Raw genomic sequence first — 12,826 nt, forward strand, 5'->3', positions numbered from 1 at the left:
GTAAGATGGGTAAATTGTACAATGTCAATTTTGTGTACTATGGTGTTCTTTTGTGTATAGATAGTGTACTATAGTTATGCAAGATGTTATCATTGGGAAATACTGAGTAAAAGGTAAACAGGACTTCTCTGTATTAGTTTCTACAATTATATGTGAATCTCTATCTTTAAAAAAGCTTAATTTAAAAAATGGGTAAAATATTTGAATAAACAGTTCATCAAAGAATGTATATAATAAAAACAAGCATGTGAAAAGATGTTCAACCTCATTAGTCATTAGGGAAACATAAAATAAACCTACAATATGATATACTTCATACCCACAAGAATAGCTCTAATAAAAAAATAACAGATGTTGGAGAGAATGTGGAGAAAATGGAACTTTCATACATTGCTGCTGGGAATGTAAACTGATTGATCCACTGCAAAAAACAGTTTGGTAATCTTAAAATCAACAGTCTTACCATATAATCCAGTAATCCACTCATAGATATCTACCCTTGAGAAATTAAAACGCATGTTCATACAAGGACATGTATGTGAATTTTATTTTTTAAATTTTTTATTTTTTATTGGAGTTCAATTTGCCAACACATAGCATAACACCCAGTGCTCAACCCATCAAGTGCTCCCCTCAGTGCCCGTCACCCAGTCACCCCCACCCCCCGCCCACGTCCCTTTCCACCACCCTTTGTTCGTTTCCCAGAGTTAGGAGTCTCTCATGTTCTGTCTCCCTTTCTGATATTTCCCACTCATTTTTTCTCCTTTCCCCTTGTATGTGAATTTTAATAGCAGCATCTTCATAATATCCAAAATGTGGAAGCAATCCAAATATCATCAATTAGTGAATGGATAAAATGTGATATATCCTTACAATGACATACTATTTATCAGTTAAAAGGAATGGAGTACTTATATAAGACACAACATGAATAAATCTGAAAAATATTATGCTAAGCAAAAGAAACTAGATAAAAAAGACCACATATTGTATGATCAAATTTATCTGAAATGTCTAGAAAAAGAAATCTATAGAGACAGAAAGTAGACTAATTATTGCCTGGGGCTAGGGGTCAGAATGGGGAATGGTTGAAAACGGAACAGATTTCTTTTGGGTGTGAGAGAAATGTTGTAAAATTAGTTTGTAGTGATAGTTGCAAAACTCTGTAGATGTACTAAAATCACTGAATGTACTAAAAACTCTGTAGATGTACTAAAATCACTGTACACTTAGAAAGAGAGAGAAAAGGATGGAAAGGAGGATGGGAGGGAGGGAGGGAGAACCATCTTAAAAGTTACATTTCTTTTCAGCTGTTCTAAGATTGAAACCCCCTTAGGTGGTTAAACCTGTTACTTCTTGACTCAGGTCCCCATCTATCAGACAGAGTAATTACCCCATGCCCTGCTCAGCTCATCAGACAAAAAGTTATATGGCCTACTTTCTTCTCCACCCACTCCTAGCTTTAGTATTCTTGATAGTTACTAAATTATCATTTAAAAATCATGTTCCTTGTATTTACTGACAAAATGTGTTTTTCTCAGCTTGCCCAATTCCAAATTCTCCTATATATAGCCAAACAACTTACTTTTGGAATTATATATGCATTTTCAGCACAGTGTATATGCAAGAAAGCAGACCATACTTGTGAGTTTCTCCAAGCGTAGCACTGCTTTGTTCTTTTGAATATGACTAAATGTCAGAGACTGCTTTCCATTTTGACAGTATGATTTCCCCCTCCCACTCCTCCCCTCCCATCCCCCACAGTCATCATTTCTTACCATAGTTCCAACATCTTACTTGCACTTATCACAAAGTCCACCCTTTATACTCCTTTCTCTTTTTCTCCTTCAAATATCTCTTCCTAGCCTAATCCTGAATGGTGAAAAGGAGAAGCTACTATTTAAGCAGTAATTGGCAAAATACTTCCATTTAGTCAGTGACTTGGACTTTTATGGATAATACAGCATGTTTGGAAAATTTTTAGTATTGCCTATGACTTTTTTACTTTTTGAAAGGGAAGAACTGGTGTGAAATATTGATTTTATCTTAAGTCTAAAGTATTTTGCTCCCATAAATGACACATGATACATTTTCATTAATCTTCAAGAAAAGCAGATATATTGTATCTGTCTTATCAGAAGGCTATGGTCAAATATTATTAGACTAGTAAAGTTCTCTATACTACAGAAACTAAAGTGCAGCCACTCTGGAAAACTGTGTGGAGGCTCCTCAAAGAGTTAAAAATAGAACTGTCCTATGACCCAGCAATTGCACTGCTGGGGATTTGCCCCAAAGATACAGATGCAGTGAAACGCCAGGACACCTGCACCCCAATGTTTATAGTAGCAATGTCCACAATAGCCAAACTGTGGAAGGAGCCTCGGTGTCCATGGAAAGATGAATGGATAAAGAAGATGTGGTATATGTATAATGGAATATTACTCAGCCATTAGAAACGACAAATACCCACCATTTGCTTCGACATGGATGGAACTAGAGGGTGTTATGTTGAGTGAAATAAGTCCATCGGAAAAGGACAAACATTATATGGTCTCATTCATTTGGGGAATATAAAAAATAGTGAAAGGGAATAAAGGGGAAAGGAGAAAAAATGAGTGAGATATATCAGAAAGGTAGACAGAACATGAGAGACTCCTAACTCTGGGAAACAAACAAGGGGTGGTAGAAAGGGAGGGGGGCAGGGGGTGGGATAACTGGTGACTGGGTGCCACTGAGCGGGGCACTTGATCGGATGAGCACTGGGTGTTATTCTATATGTTGGCAAATTGAACACCAATAAAAAAATAAATAAATAAAAAACAAATACAAAAAAAAAATAAAGAAACGACAAATACCCACCATTTGCTTCAACGTGGATGGAACTGGAGGGTATTATGCTGAGTGAAATAAGTCAATTGGAAAACGACAAACATTATATGGTCTCATTCATTTGGGGGAATATAAGAATTAGTGAAAGGGAATAAAGGGAAATGAGAGAAAATGAGTGAAAATATCAGTGAGGGTGACAAAACATGATGGGCACTGAGGGGGGCACTTGGCAGGATGAGCACTGGGTATTATGCTATATGTTGGCAAACTGAACTCCAATAAAAAAATTTTAAAAAGAAACTAAATTTTGTTGCTTATTGATAATGTTGCAACATATTTTTAAAGTTCATAAGTAAACAAGGTATGGAGTACAAAACATTTTTTCACCTTAATAACACAAACTTATTGATAGTAATAATGGTTTGATCAGCACCTCTTACAAAACTAATTTCTTCCTCCCTCATGCATCTTAAATGCTTTGTTTGTATTGCTATACTGCTAACATAATACTCATCTTAAAGTACACTTATAGGGTGCCTGAGTGGCTCATTTGGTTAATACTCTGACTCTTGGTTAATCCTTTTAGCTACAGGCCATGATCTCATGGGTCCTGGGATCCAGCCCCAAGACAGGGTCTGCACTGGACTTGGAGCATGCTTGAAGTTTCTGTCCCCCTGCCCCTCCTCCAGCTCTCTCTCTCTCTCTCAAATAAATGAATAAATCTTTTAAAAAATAAAGTGCAGTTATGTCTGTTTCCCCAGTCTCACCATCAAATTTGGATGGAGCTGCAGAGTAGCAGGAAGAGCTGTGAAGCTGATATTAAAATAGGATTTGTTTTATTAATTAGCAGCTATGTGACATTACTGTCCTAATGATCCCTGATTTCTGTGCTACTGCTAAGTATTAAATAGTTTGACACATAGTTTGGAAACTCAAAATATGTGATCTCTACAACATTTTAGTGATTGTGGAGAAGATAGGAAAAAATATTTGAAATGGAAAATTTTGGACAAAATGTTACCACAGACCTTAATTAATTAAACTTCATGAGACTCAGTTTTGCCATCTATAAAATAGATATGATTATGCTTACCTCATAGGATTGTTTAAGGGTTAACTGAGATACTGTACATGAAAGAATCTAGCTCAGTGTCTGGAAGATGGATGATGTTCATTAATGTTTCCTTAGGTTGGAATGCTTCCTCCACCTCCTCCATGCCCCTCTCCCCTGTAAAAAGGAAAAAAACAGACAAAAAAACTCCAAACTTCAAACATCTTTCAAGAAACAGCCCAAAAGGCACCACTGTACAAAGCCTTTCCAAACAACTTCAGGCAGTGTAGCCCTCTGGTTAAGAATACTGGGCTTTTGAAATCAGAAGAGAGTCCCAAGTTTAAAAACAGGTCTGCCATTTAGTAACGCCAGGATCTTGGGCACATTATTTATCCTCCGTGCATCTAGGTCTCCCATCTGCAAAGTGAGATCATCCTGGTACATATCTCACGCAGTTGTGAAGTATTAAATGCGATATTCACAAAGAGTGCTTAGCAAAGTCCCACTTAGTAAATCCTTTATTAAGTATTACACAGTAGAAGTAGTAATAGAAAGTTTCCTCTTCAGTAAAATGTTAATAAAAATACCTCGCAGGGTGGTAAAATTCTGATGCAAAAGTCTTTTAAACTATAATGCTGAACAAACATAAGGGATTGGTATATACCTTGAGATCTCTGGGGCAAAGTTCTAACCTCACGTTTTAGAATATACATTCCCTGCACCGGGTGGGGGTGTGTGGTAAATAATACCCACTACTAATAAATGGGAAATAAAGCCAGAAGATACATCCCAGGGGCCCAAGCAGCAGAAACCCAAAAAGCAATATTAAGCATAGAACCCGCAAACCCGGCCTCGATAATTCCCTGGAGTTCACCTCTAACGCCCCCCTTCCTTTAGAGCCGCGCAAGCGTAGACTGATTTTGTTCCTCTCTCCCTCGGGCCCCCGCCTCCAATTCCTACCCCCCCCCCATTCTGCCCCAACACGCAGGCGCATCTCTTCAAATCCTGTCCCTACCCCTAGTTCTTTCTCTTCATTTCGTTCCCCCTCCTCTTCCAGCACTTTGGCAGGTTCAAACTCTTCGTGAGGGTGGCGGCGATCGAGAGATCACGTGATGAGCATCCTGCTGCCCAACATGGCGGAGTTCGACACCATCTCGGAACTGGAGGAGGAGGAAGAAGAAGCGGCAACGTCGTCGTCGTCGTCGCCGTCATCGTCGGTATCAGGGCCAGACGACGACGAGGAAGATGAAGAGGACGAGGAAGAAGAGGAGGACGAGGAAGAAGAGGAAGAGGAGACGCCGCCCCCGCCTCGGGTAGTGAGTGAGGAGCATCTGCGCAGATATGCCCCTGATCCTGTATTAGTGCGGGGCGCCGGCCATATCACTGTGTAAGCAAGAGGGGGCCAGGGGTTTGAAAACGCTGAGATTTGTCGACAGAGGAATAAGAAGGTGATCGAGGGGCCTGTGGGGTGGGGGAGGGCTGATAAGGCATAACAATTAGAAAGGGACACCTGGTCTAAATGGAGAAACCAAGGGAGATAGGTGTAAGGGAAGTGAGGAGAATGCAAATGTGATGCACCAACATCAGGTAAAGAGTGAGTATAGAACGGGAAGATTAGAGGTTTGGGAACCAAAGAAATTGGGAGTAGAGGTGAGTTTCCTTGCTTCTGTGTATGCTGGCAAGTAGTCTTTAAATTGCAGGATGTACCAGAGGATTCTTTGCTGCTAAAATTGGTGTGTTGTGGAACACGGTGACTGCTGTGACCTGTGACAAGACCTAGGCTTGGATTCTTTAAAACAGAAACATGATATGTTTTGTGAATAATATTATAGACTGTCCACCCACCCACATACTCATTCATCTATTCTTCCTATCTAATCCTTATATGAATGAATACAATAATCCTTTCCACGTCTTAATAACTCCTCATTCTGACATTCCTTAATTATCACACAATTAGAGGTTCAGATTAAGAGGCAATTGTAAAAAGTAAAAGAGCAGTAGATTGAGAATGAGGGCTCTTGGAAGTTAGTCCCAGCTTTGTTTCTTACTGGCCCTGTGACCTTGCTCAGGTTACTTCATATTTCTGGGCCTTAATTTCTCCATCTGTAAAATGAGGGGTTGGAGGCAGATGGTTTCTAAAACCTTTCAGCTCTGAGATAATTTAAGATACCTATAGGAGATTTTGTATGCCCAAACACTAAACATGCAGACATTAAATACTTATGGAAATTATTCCCCTAGGAGCTGAGGTTGAGTTTTTTGAAAACTTATACAGAGTGACTTTTTTTTAAAATTTAAATCTTGGATCATATTTGAGAAAATAAAAGGAGGAGAGACTTCATAGCCTAGTAGTTGCAAAGCAAAAGAAAATTTTAATAGTTCTCTGGGCTTTGAAGAGTGCTTTTTCTTTTTAATGTGCTTGGGCTATACATGCTTGAAAGTTTGAGTGTGTGTCATGTTTATCTTCTTAACTATGCGGTCTTTTCCTGCATTTTCCTATTGCTGCCTCTAATTTTGATAATGGCTCACCTAGTCCCTTTGACTTTCAATTGAGTTCATATTATCAGAAATCATGTATTATAATATGCAACACTTCCCTTCCATCATGTTAGCTTTTAATTTTAACATGTTAGATATTTTTATTGTAATACGCTTTTGTGATCTTTGCATGGAATATATTAAGAAAGATTTTGAAATGGTGGATGAGTTTGGGAAGATTTTTAGACCTGCTTTTTGGTTAGGCAATTATTTTAACACAATTTTTCTTGGTCCAAGAATTTTGCAGATAGTCTACAATGATCAGATGCCAACCTACTGCGCTCTTTTACTTTTATTCCTTTCATCACTAGGAAGACAATTTATTACTCTAATTATGATTCTGGCACCAAAGGTTACTTTCATGCAGATTATTTCACATGACTGAACAGAAAAGGAGTTTTTATTCCAGTCTATAATTTTATATTCCCAACATTCCAACCCCCTTCTTATTTTCTAACATTAAGAAAACAGGAGGAGCAAGGAAACAGAATTCAAGTTACCAGAAACTTAATTGTGGTTCTGTTCTTCACACAATCATGGTGAAGTACTTATCAACCTGTTTTCAATTAAAAGTAAAGCACTGGTACTTGCCATATCCGGGGCCTTGTGATAGGTATAAAGTCCCTCCCAGCTTAAAAATTAGGAGTGTGAAGCAGTGGTGCTGGAAGTAACCATTGGTATTAATTGAAGCCAAAACCTGAAAAGCAGGAAACTAGTACTTGAACCACTAACCAGTGTATATAGTTTGGAGAATTATCTAGTTGTATTGTACACACTCTCTCAACTAAAAAGCACATCTGATGTTTAATGTCTGAGATTTGAAAAAAATGAAATGTTTAAGAGAAAGTTTTACTGAATCTGAGGAACTCGCCTTTCTATGGTAGCGAAACTTGCCCTGTATCAGGTAAAGATCCTTATGAAATCGTTAATATAATTTTGAGACATCTAAAATAACCAGCTCTGTTAAAAATTTTTCTGGCATGCGAGTATTAGACTTACCCTCTCTGAATGGAATATTTCTTATTGTCTCCTACCTCTTATTTTTTCCATTCACTATGTAGTCGTCTATTACACAGAGGACTTTGTTTCTTTTCAAAGTTTAAAATTTGAGAACCATTGCTTCAAGAAACTCAGTATATCTTAAGCCATCATTTTCCCACCCCACATGGCTATGCATTCCAGTTGCCCCATTTCTGACCCTGATATCACCACTCCAGTATTTGGGGGTAATATTTCAAATCCTTGAGTCATTTTAACTATTCCTTTTCCTTGACTTGTCCAGTGCCATTCTGTCCCAGAATTATGTCATCAGATCTTTTGAAATGTATATTAGATTTATTTTCTCCATTTCTACTGGCACCACTGTAGTTTAGGTTGCCATCAACTCCTGCTTGAATTATTGCCACAGTCTGCCACCTCTCTCCCCTCCAATCCATTCTGCATGCTTGTGCCAAACTAATTTTCTTAAAACACAGTTTAATCATGTTGCTTTCCTGCTGAAAAACCTGCACTAGATCTTAATTAGGTCTGAGTTCTTATGCTCTCTTCCTCTAGCCTCAGAGGTCACTTCTCCTAAACTTACCACTCCACTTGTGCTTTCTGCACCCTTCTCTTCCAGCCTCCTCCCAAATCTTGCTCCGTCAGGCAGTCTCATCTCTCCAATATTACCTCTCTGCATCAGCCTATGAACATATTTAGTTTCTTTCTTTAAAACAAAATAACACAAAGCCTCCCTAGACCTTTGTTCCCCTTTAGCTACTCTCTTGTCTTTCTTCCTTACCTCTCCAGATTTCTTAAGAATAGCTACATTCAAAAAAAAAATAAAAATAAAAATAAAAAATAAAACAAAACAAAACAAAAATAGCTACATTCACCATATCTGTGTCCACTTAACCCCTCTGTAACCTGGATTCTGCCATCATGATCACAGTCTAAGGGGTGGGGGAGAACTAGCCTTGTTAAGATCACCATGACCCTTTTGTTATTACATTAGTGGGCATTTCTCATTCCCTATCTTTCTGGTCCTCTCTGCTGTATATGACACTTATAATGACTCCCTCTTTTTTGGAGGCTTGTATTCCAGGGGTCACAAACACACAGGCCTTCAGAGGTAATACAGGTCACAGAAAGTGGTGTAACATGAGTAACGATGGGGCCTTAGTTGAACTGGAAGGTGGTATGTATATATTGTGCTTAAAGATACTCAGATTCTGATTTTGTAAAAACATTTTGCTTGTCAAACAAACCTAGGAATTTCTTGCCACTTCAATCTCCTGGCTCGCCCTGTATTTTTCTGGTGATTCTTTAACTCTCTCATTCATTGGCTTCTCTTATTCTCTTGACCCTTGAATACTAGTTAGTGGTCTTCAAGGTTTTGTTCTCAACCTGCTCCTCTTCTTATTTCCTACTCTGCCTAGATGATCTCATCTCGATTCTCATGGTTTCAATTTTCTGACATCTCCCAAATATTTATCTCTGTACAGACTTTGCTCAGACTTTCATCCAAGCTTCCTCACCTGACAGCCTACAGTCATCCTAAGTTCAGCATATTCAAAACAGAACTCATCCCTCTACACCTCCATCCCAACCCCCTCAAAAACTCCCCCCTATTTCTGTGTTTTCCATCTCAGTTAAATATTCTTCCACCTATCCCATTATTGATCCTTGGTTCCTCTTTCTCACTTATACTTAGTAACAAGTATTAATAATATATGACCTAAAAAATTCTTCTTTTCCTCCCTGCCAGCACTTCCCTGATTTGAGCCCCTTTCACCACCTTAACCAGTCAACTTGCCTTCATCCTTGTCATCTTCACATCCATTCCCCAGCCTACTACCAGATTGAGATACCCCTTTACTGCTTAAGACTATTCTGTGGTTTTCCCTTTACCCACAGGGTAGAATCTAAGCTCCATTACATGGCATATAGAACTGGATGCTGCCTATCTATCAGCGTAATTTTATGACATTCCCCCTTATGGCTCATGTTTTCCTGTTTGTAGCATGCTGTTTCTTATCTCTTTGCTGCTACTCAAACTGGGACCTCCAACTAGAATTTCAGTACCCACTGCCCTTACCCCAGGTCTCCATATGTCACCATCTCCTACAAGTCTTCTCTACCCTCACTAAATTGTAATCTGCAATATAGCAGGAACAACTTTTAGTTCCCTCTGAATCCTCATTGCCTAGCACAGTGCATGCCCTGAAGTAGGTAGTCAATAAAAGTGAGTTGAAGGAATACAGGTTCACTTTAGTAACACTCAATATTTTTATCATAATGCATGCTATATTTTAGGCCCCCAACAAATACCAGTTACTTGAATCATGCTGGAGAGTGAACTTGTGATTCTGAGGTAGGATCTATAGGGCTACAGTAATATCACCAGTCCCAGTGATGGGGGGTTATGGCATGGCCTTACCTCTGAAATCTTTGTTAAGATGTGAGAATATAACTATCTGTATTATCTTAATATATTAGCTTTCTGTTACCTTAACAAGATACTAATCTTTTAACATGGAATTAGTTATAAGTTTTGAAGAAGTAGAATGAGCTAACCACACTAATTGTAATTCTAGTGCTGAGATGATGAGGATGAATGGATATTTGGGGATTTTTTTTCCAAATAAAAAAAATATATGATAAAATTAGCTCCACAGATATGAGTTTATAGAAACAGACATAATAAAATACCTCTTGGAAATATTAAGTGTTTTAGAAATACTATACATATAATATAATGATATTATAATTATAATTTAGTGTCTATCACCTTCTTGATATTTCTAGGATAAATATTTGGATCCAATGTATTGAAATACAAGGAAAATTATATCTCATGAGATCTTTTATTTATAGGCATTATCACACTCTTTATATTGCTTAAAACATACAGGGGTGCCTGGGTGGCTCAGTCAGTTAAACATCTGCCATCAACTCAGGTCATGATCTCAGGGTCCTGGGATCAAGCCCTGTATCTGGCTCCCTGCTCTGCGGGGAGTCTGCTTCCCCCTCACCCTCTGCCACTCCCCACCACACTACCCCCACCTCTCATGTGCACAAACACTCTCTCTCTCAAATAAATAAATAAAATCTCTTAAAACCAACATAATTTACCCTTGATAGTAGATCTGTATGCAAATTAGTAGAGATGATAGGTTACCAATTCTTATAAAATTGTCTCATTAAAATTAATCTATAAGAGGTAAAGTTATTCCATATAGAATTGAAAAAGATGGCCACATTTTCCAAAAAGTACATTTCTGTAAAATTTAGACAGCAATTATTAGACTATGGTTAGTGATACTTCTCAAGTCACTTAATGGAATGCCTGTTCTATAAAGTTATCTTTGAGGAATTACAGTGATGCATTGTTAATATGTGTTTGTATAAGGTAAATATTTTAAAAGATTTTAGGCTTTCAGGGACGCCTTGGTGGCTGAGTGGTTGAGCGTCTGCCTTTGGCTCAGGGCATGATCCTGGGGTTGAGATTGAGTCCCGCATCGGGCTCCTTGCTGGAGGCCTGCTTCTCCCTCTGTCTGTATGTCTGTCTGTCTGTCTCTCTCTCTCTGTATCTATAATGAATAAGTAAATAAAATTTCCTTTAAAAAAGATTTTAGGCTTTCAGAATATTGAAGTCATGGTAACTTGCCATTTTACAGTGTGGCAAGACGTGATTGTTTTTATATAAAATATTAAGGAGATTTAACTATAATGTTTCTGAAAATATCTTTGAATTTTATGGCATAGACTTTCCTTTTTCATGGTATAGTAAATAAAGTTCAATGTATACACTTCAGAATCTCTACTATAAGTACATAATTTTCTAGTGAATTCGTGTTTCTTGTTGGCAGAATTTTACTATTTTTATCTGTTTTCTTAAACAACCTGAACACATAAGCTTTAATTTGTAAAGTGTTTTCAAAGACTAGTGTGTAGCCATTTCCAAAGGGATTAAAAACAATGGGGGGGGGGTGGGGAGGGAGAGAGGAAGGAAGAGCAACTAAGAGGACCCATCCTTCTTTGCCTCAGTTTCCTTTACTCCAAAGAATCATCCAAGAAACTAAAAACTTAAAGCATTGAAGATACTTGACAAATAAAATACAGTCATTAGGAACCACCAGCTAGGACAGCTTCAAACACATAATAGTCTCTATGTTTAATGAAGCCGATAAAATAGTGTGAGAAATTCCCAAGTGCCTATTTATCTAATGCTGAAAAACCTCCATATCTTGGCTAATGCCTATCACTAATCAGTAATGGGTGGATGATCTTGTCTAACCTCTGTGGACTCACAGTTCTTAATAGCTTGTTTATGAAACAGAGCTGAGGTGTTTATTCAGCAGCAGCCATTTCAACGTTTTCCTAGTAGGTATCAAGTGAAATGTTATGCGTAAGGTTATTTGAGTTAAGTATTCTTTTTAAGTGCTGAGTCTATAATGAAGAAAGATAAGAAAAAAATTCCTGGTAGGCAAGAATAGGATTGCTACTGCCTTTTAGCCAAAATTATGAGAGTGTATCAAGCCTAGTTTGCCTATATACCTTTTGAAATATAGACATGTATATAGCCTCTAAAGAAGTTTTTTTTTTCTAAAGAAGTATTTTATTTTATTTTTTTAAGATTTTATTTATTTATTCATGAGAGACACAGAAAGAAAGAGAGGCAGAGACACACAAGCAGAGGGAGAAGCAGGCTCCATGCAGGGAGCCCAATGCAGGACTGGATCCAGGAACTCCAGGATCACACCCTGAGCCGAAGGCAGATGCTTAACTGCTGAGCCACCCAGGCGTCCCTAAAGAAGTATTTTAAAAAGTAAAATGAAAAATAAAATAAAATAAAAATAAAAAGTAAAATGAGACTCTCACCATTTCTAATATAATTTTTATATTTTAGAAAAGACAATCCCTTTTTATATTAAAGAAGAAAATTAGTAATGTGAATATAGCAAGTATAGAGAACTTGTATACTGGCCTAAGCACTATGAAGAATACAGAAAAAAAGCAAAGTACAAGTTGCCTTAAAAAACTAACAGGAAAATTGCCTTTAAGATATTGCTATAGAGTAGCAAAAGATAATGGAAAACATTTTACTAGCTGTTGAATTGTATAGTACAGATTAGAAGCATCTGTGAGCATTCAGAGAAAGAAGGAATCCATAAAAGCTTGAACATTCAAGTCATAACAGCAGGGGTTGGGACTTGACTTGAGCCTCAAAGGTTACATAGGATTTAAACTAGGGAGGGGAAGCAGGAGGAACCACCTGAGCAAAGACAACAGCCAATATGGCAGTTCCAGTGGAAGGGAAAGAATGAGTATGAGAACGATTTCAGAGAATCAAATCACAGGACTTGGGGCCACCTTAGAGCAAGTAAGGTACAAAAAATAGGGAGAAAGGAGGTGCAAAACCAA

General features: G+C 37.9%; 1 protein-coding gene and 1 long non-coding RNA gene across 2 annotated transcripts in view; one reads left to right on the forward strand and one right to left on the reverse strand.

Moving 5' to 3' along the window:
- Positions 1 to 5,039, reverse strand: part of LOC140596177 (uncharacterized) — a 44,663-nt gene extending 39,624 nt beyond the window's left edge. The window contains exons 1-2 of the long non-coding RNA XR_011998196.1: positions 4,896 to 5,039; positions 3,923 to 4,057 (exon numbers count right to left, since the gene is read on the reverse strand). This is a non-coding gene — a long non-coding RNA (uncharacterized lncRNA). The remainder of the gene's footprint in view (positions 1 to 3,922; positions 4,058 to 4,895) is intronic.
- CHIC1 (cysteine rich hydrophobic domain 1) overlaps positions 4,993 to 12,826 on the forward strand; it is a 59,488-nt gene continuing 51,654 nt past the window's right edge. Inside the window, exon 1 of the mRNA XM_025988476.2 lies at positions 4,993 to 5,267. Within this exon, the coding sequence (XP_025844261.1) occupies positions 4,993 to 5,267 (275 nt within the window). The remainder of the gene's footprint in view (positions 5,268 to 12,826) is intronic.

Source organism: Vulpes vulpes, chromosome X (genome assembly GCF_048418805.1).
Source record: "Vulpes vulpes isolate BD-2025 chromosome X, VulVul3, whole genome shotgun sequence".
Classification (NCBI taxonomy): domain Eukaryota; kingdom Metazoa; phylum Chordata; class Mammalia; order Carnivora; family Canidae; genus Vulpes; species Vulpes vulpes.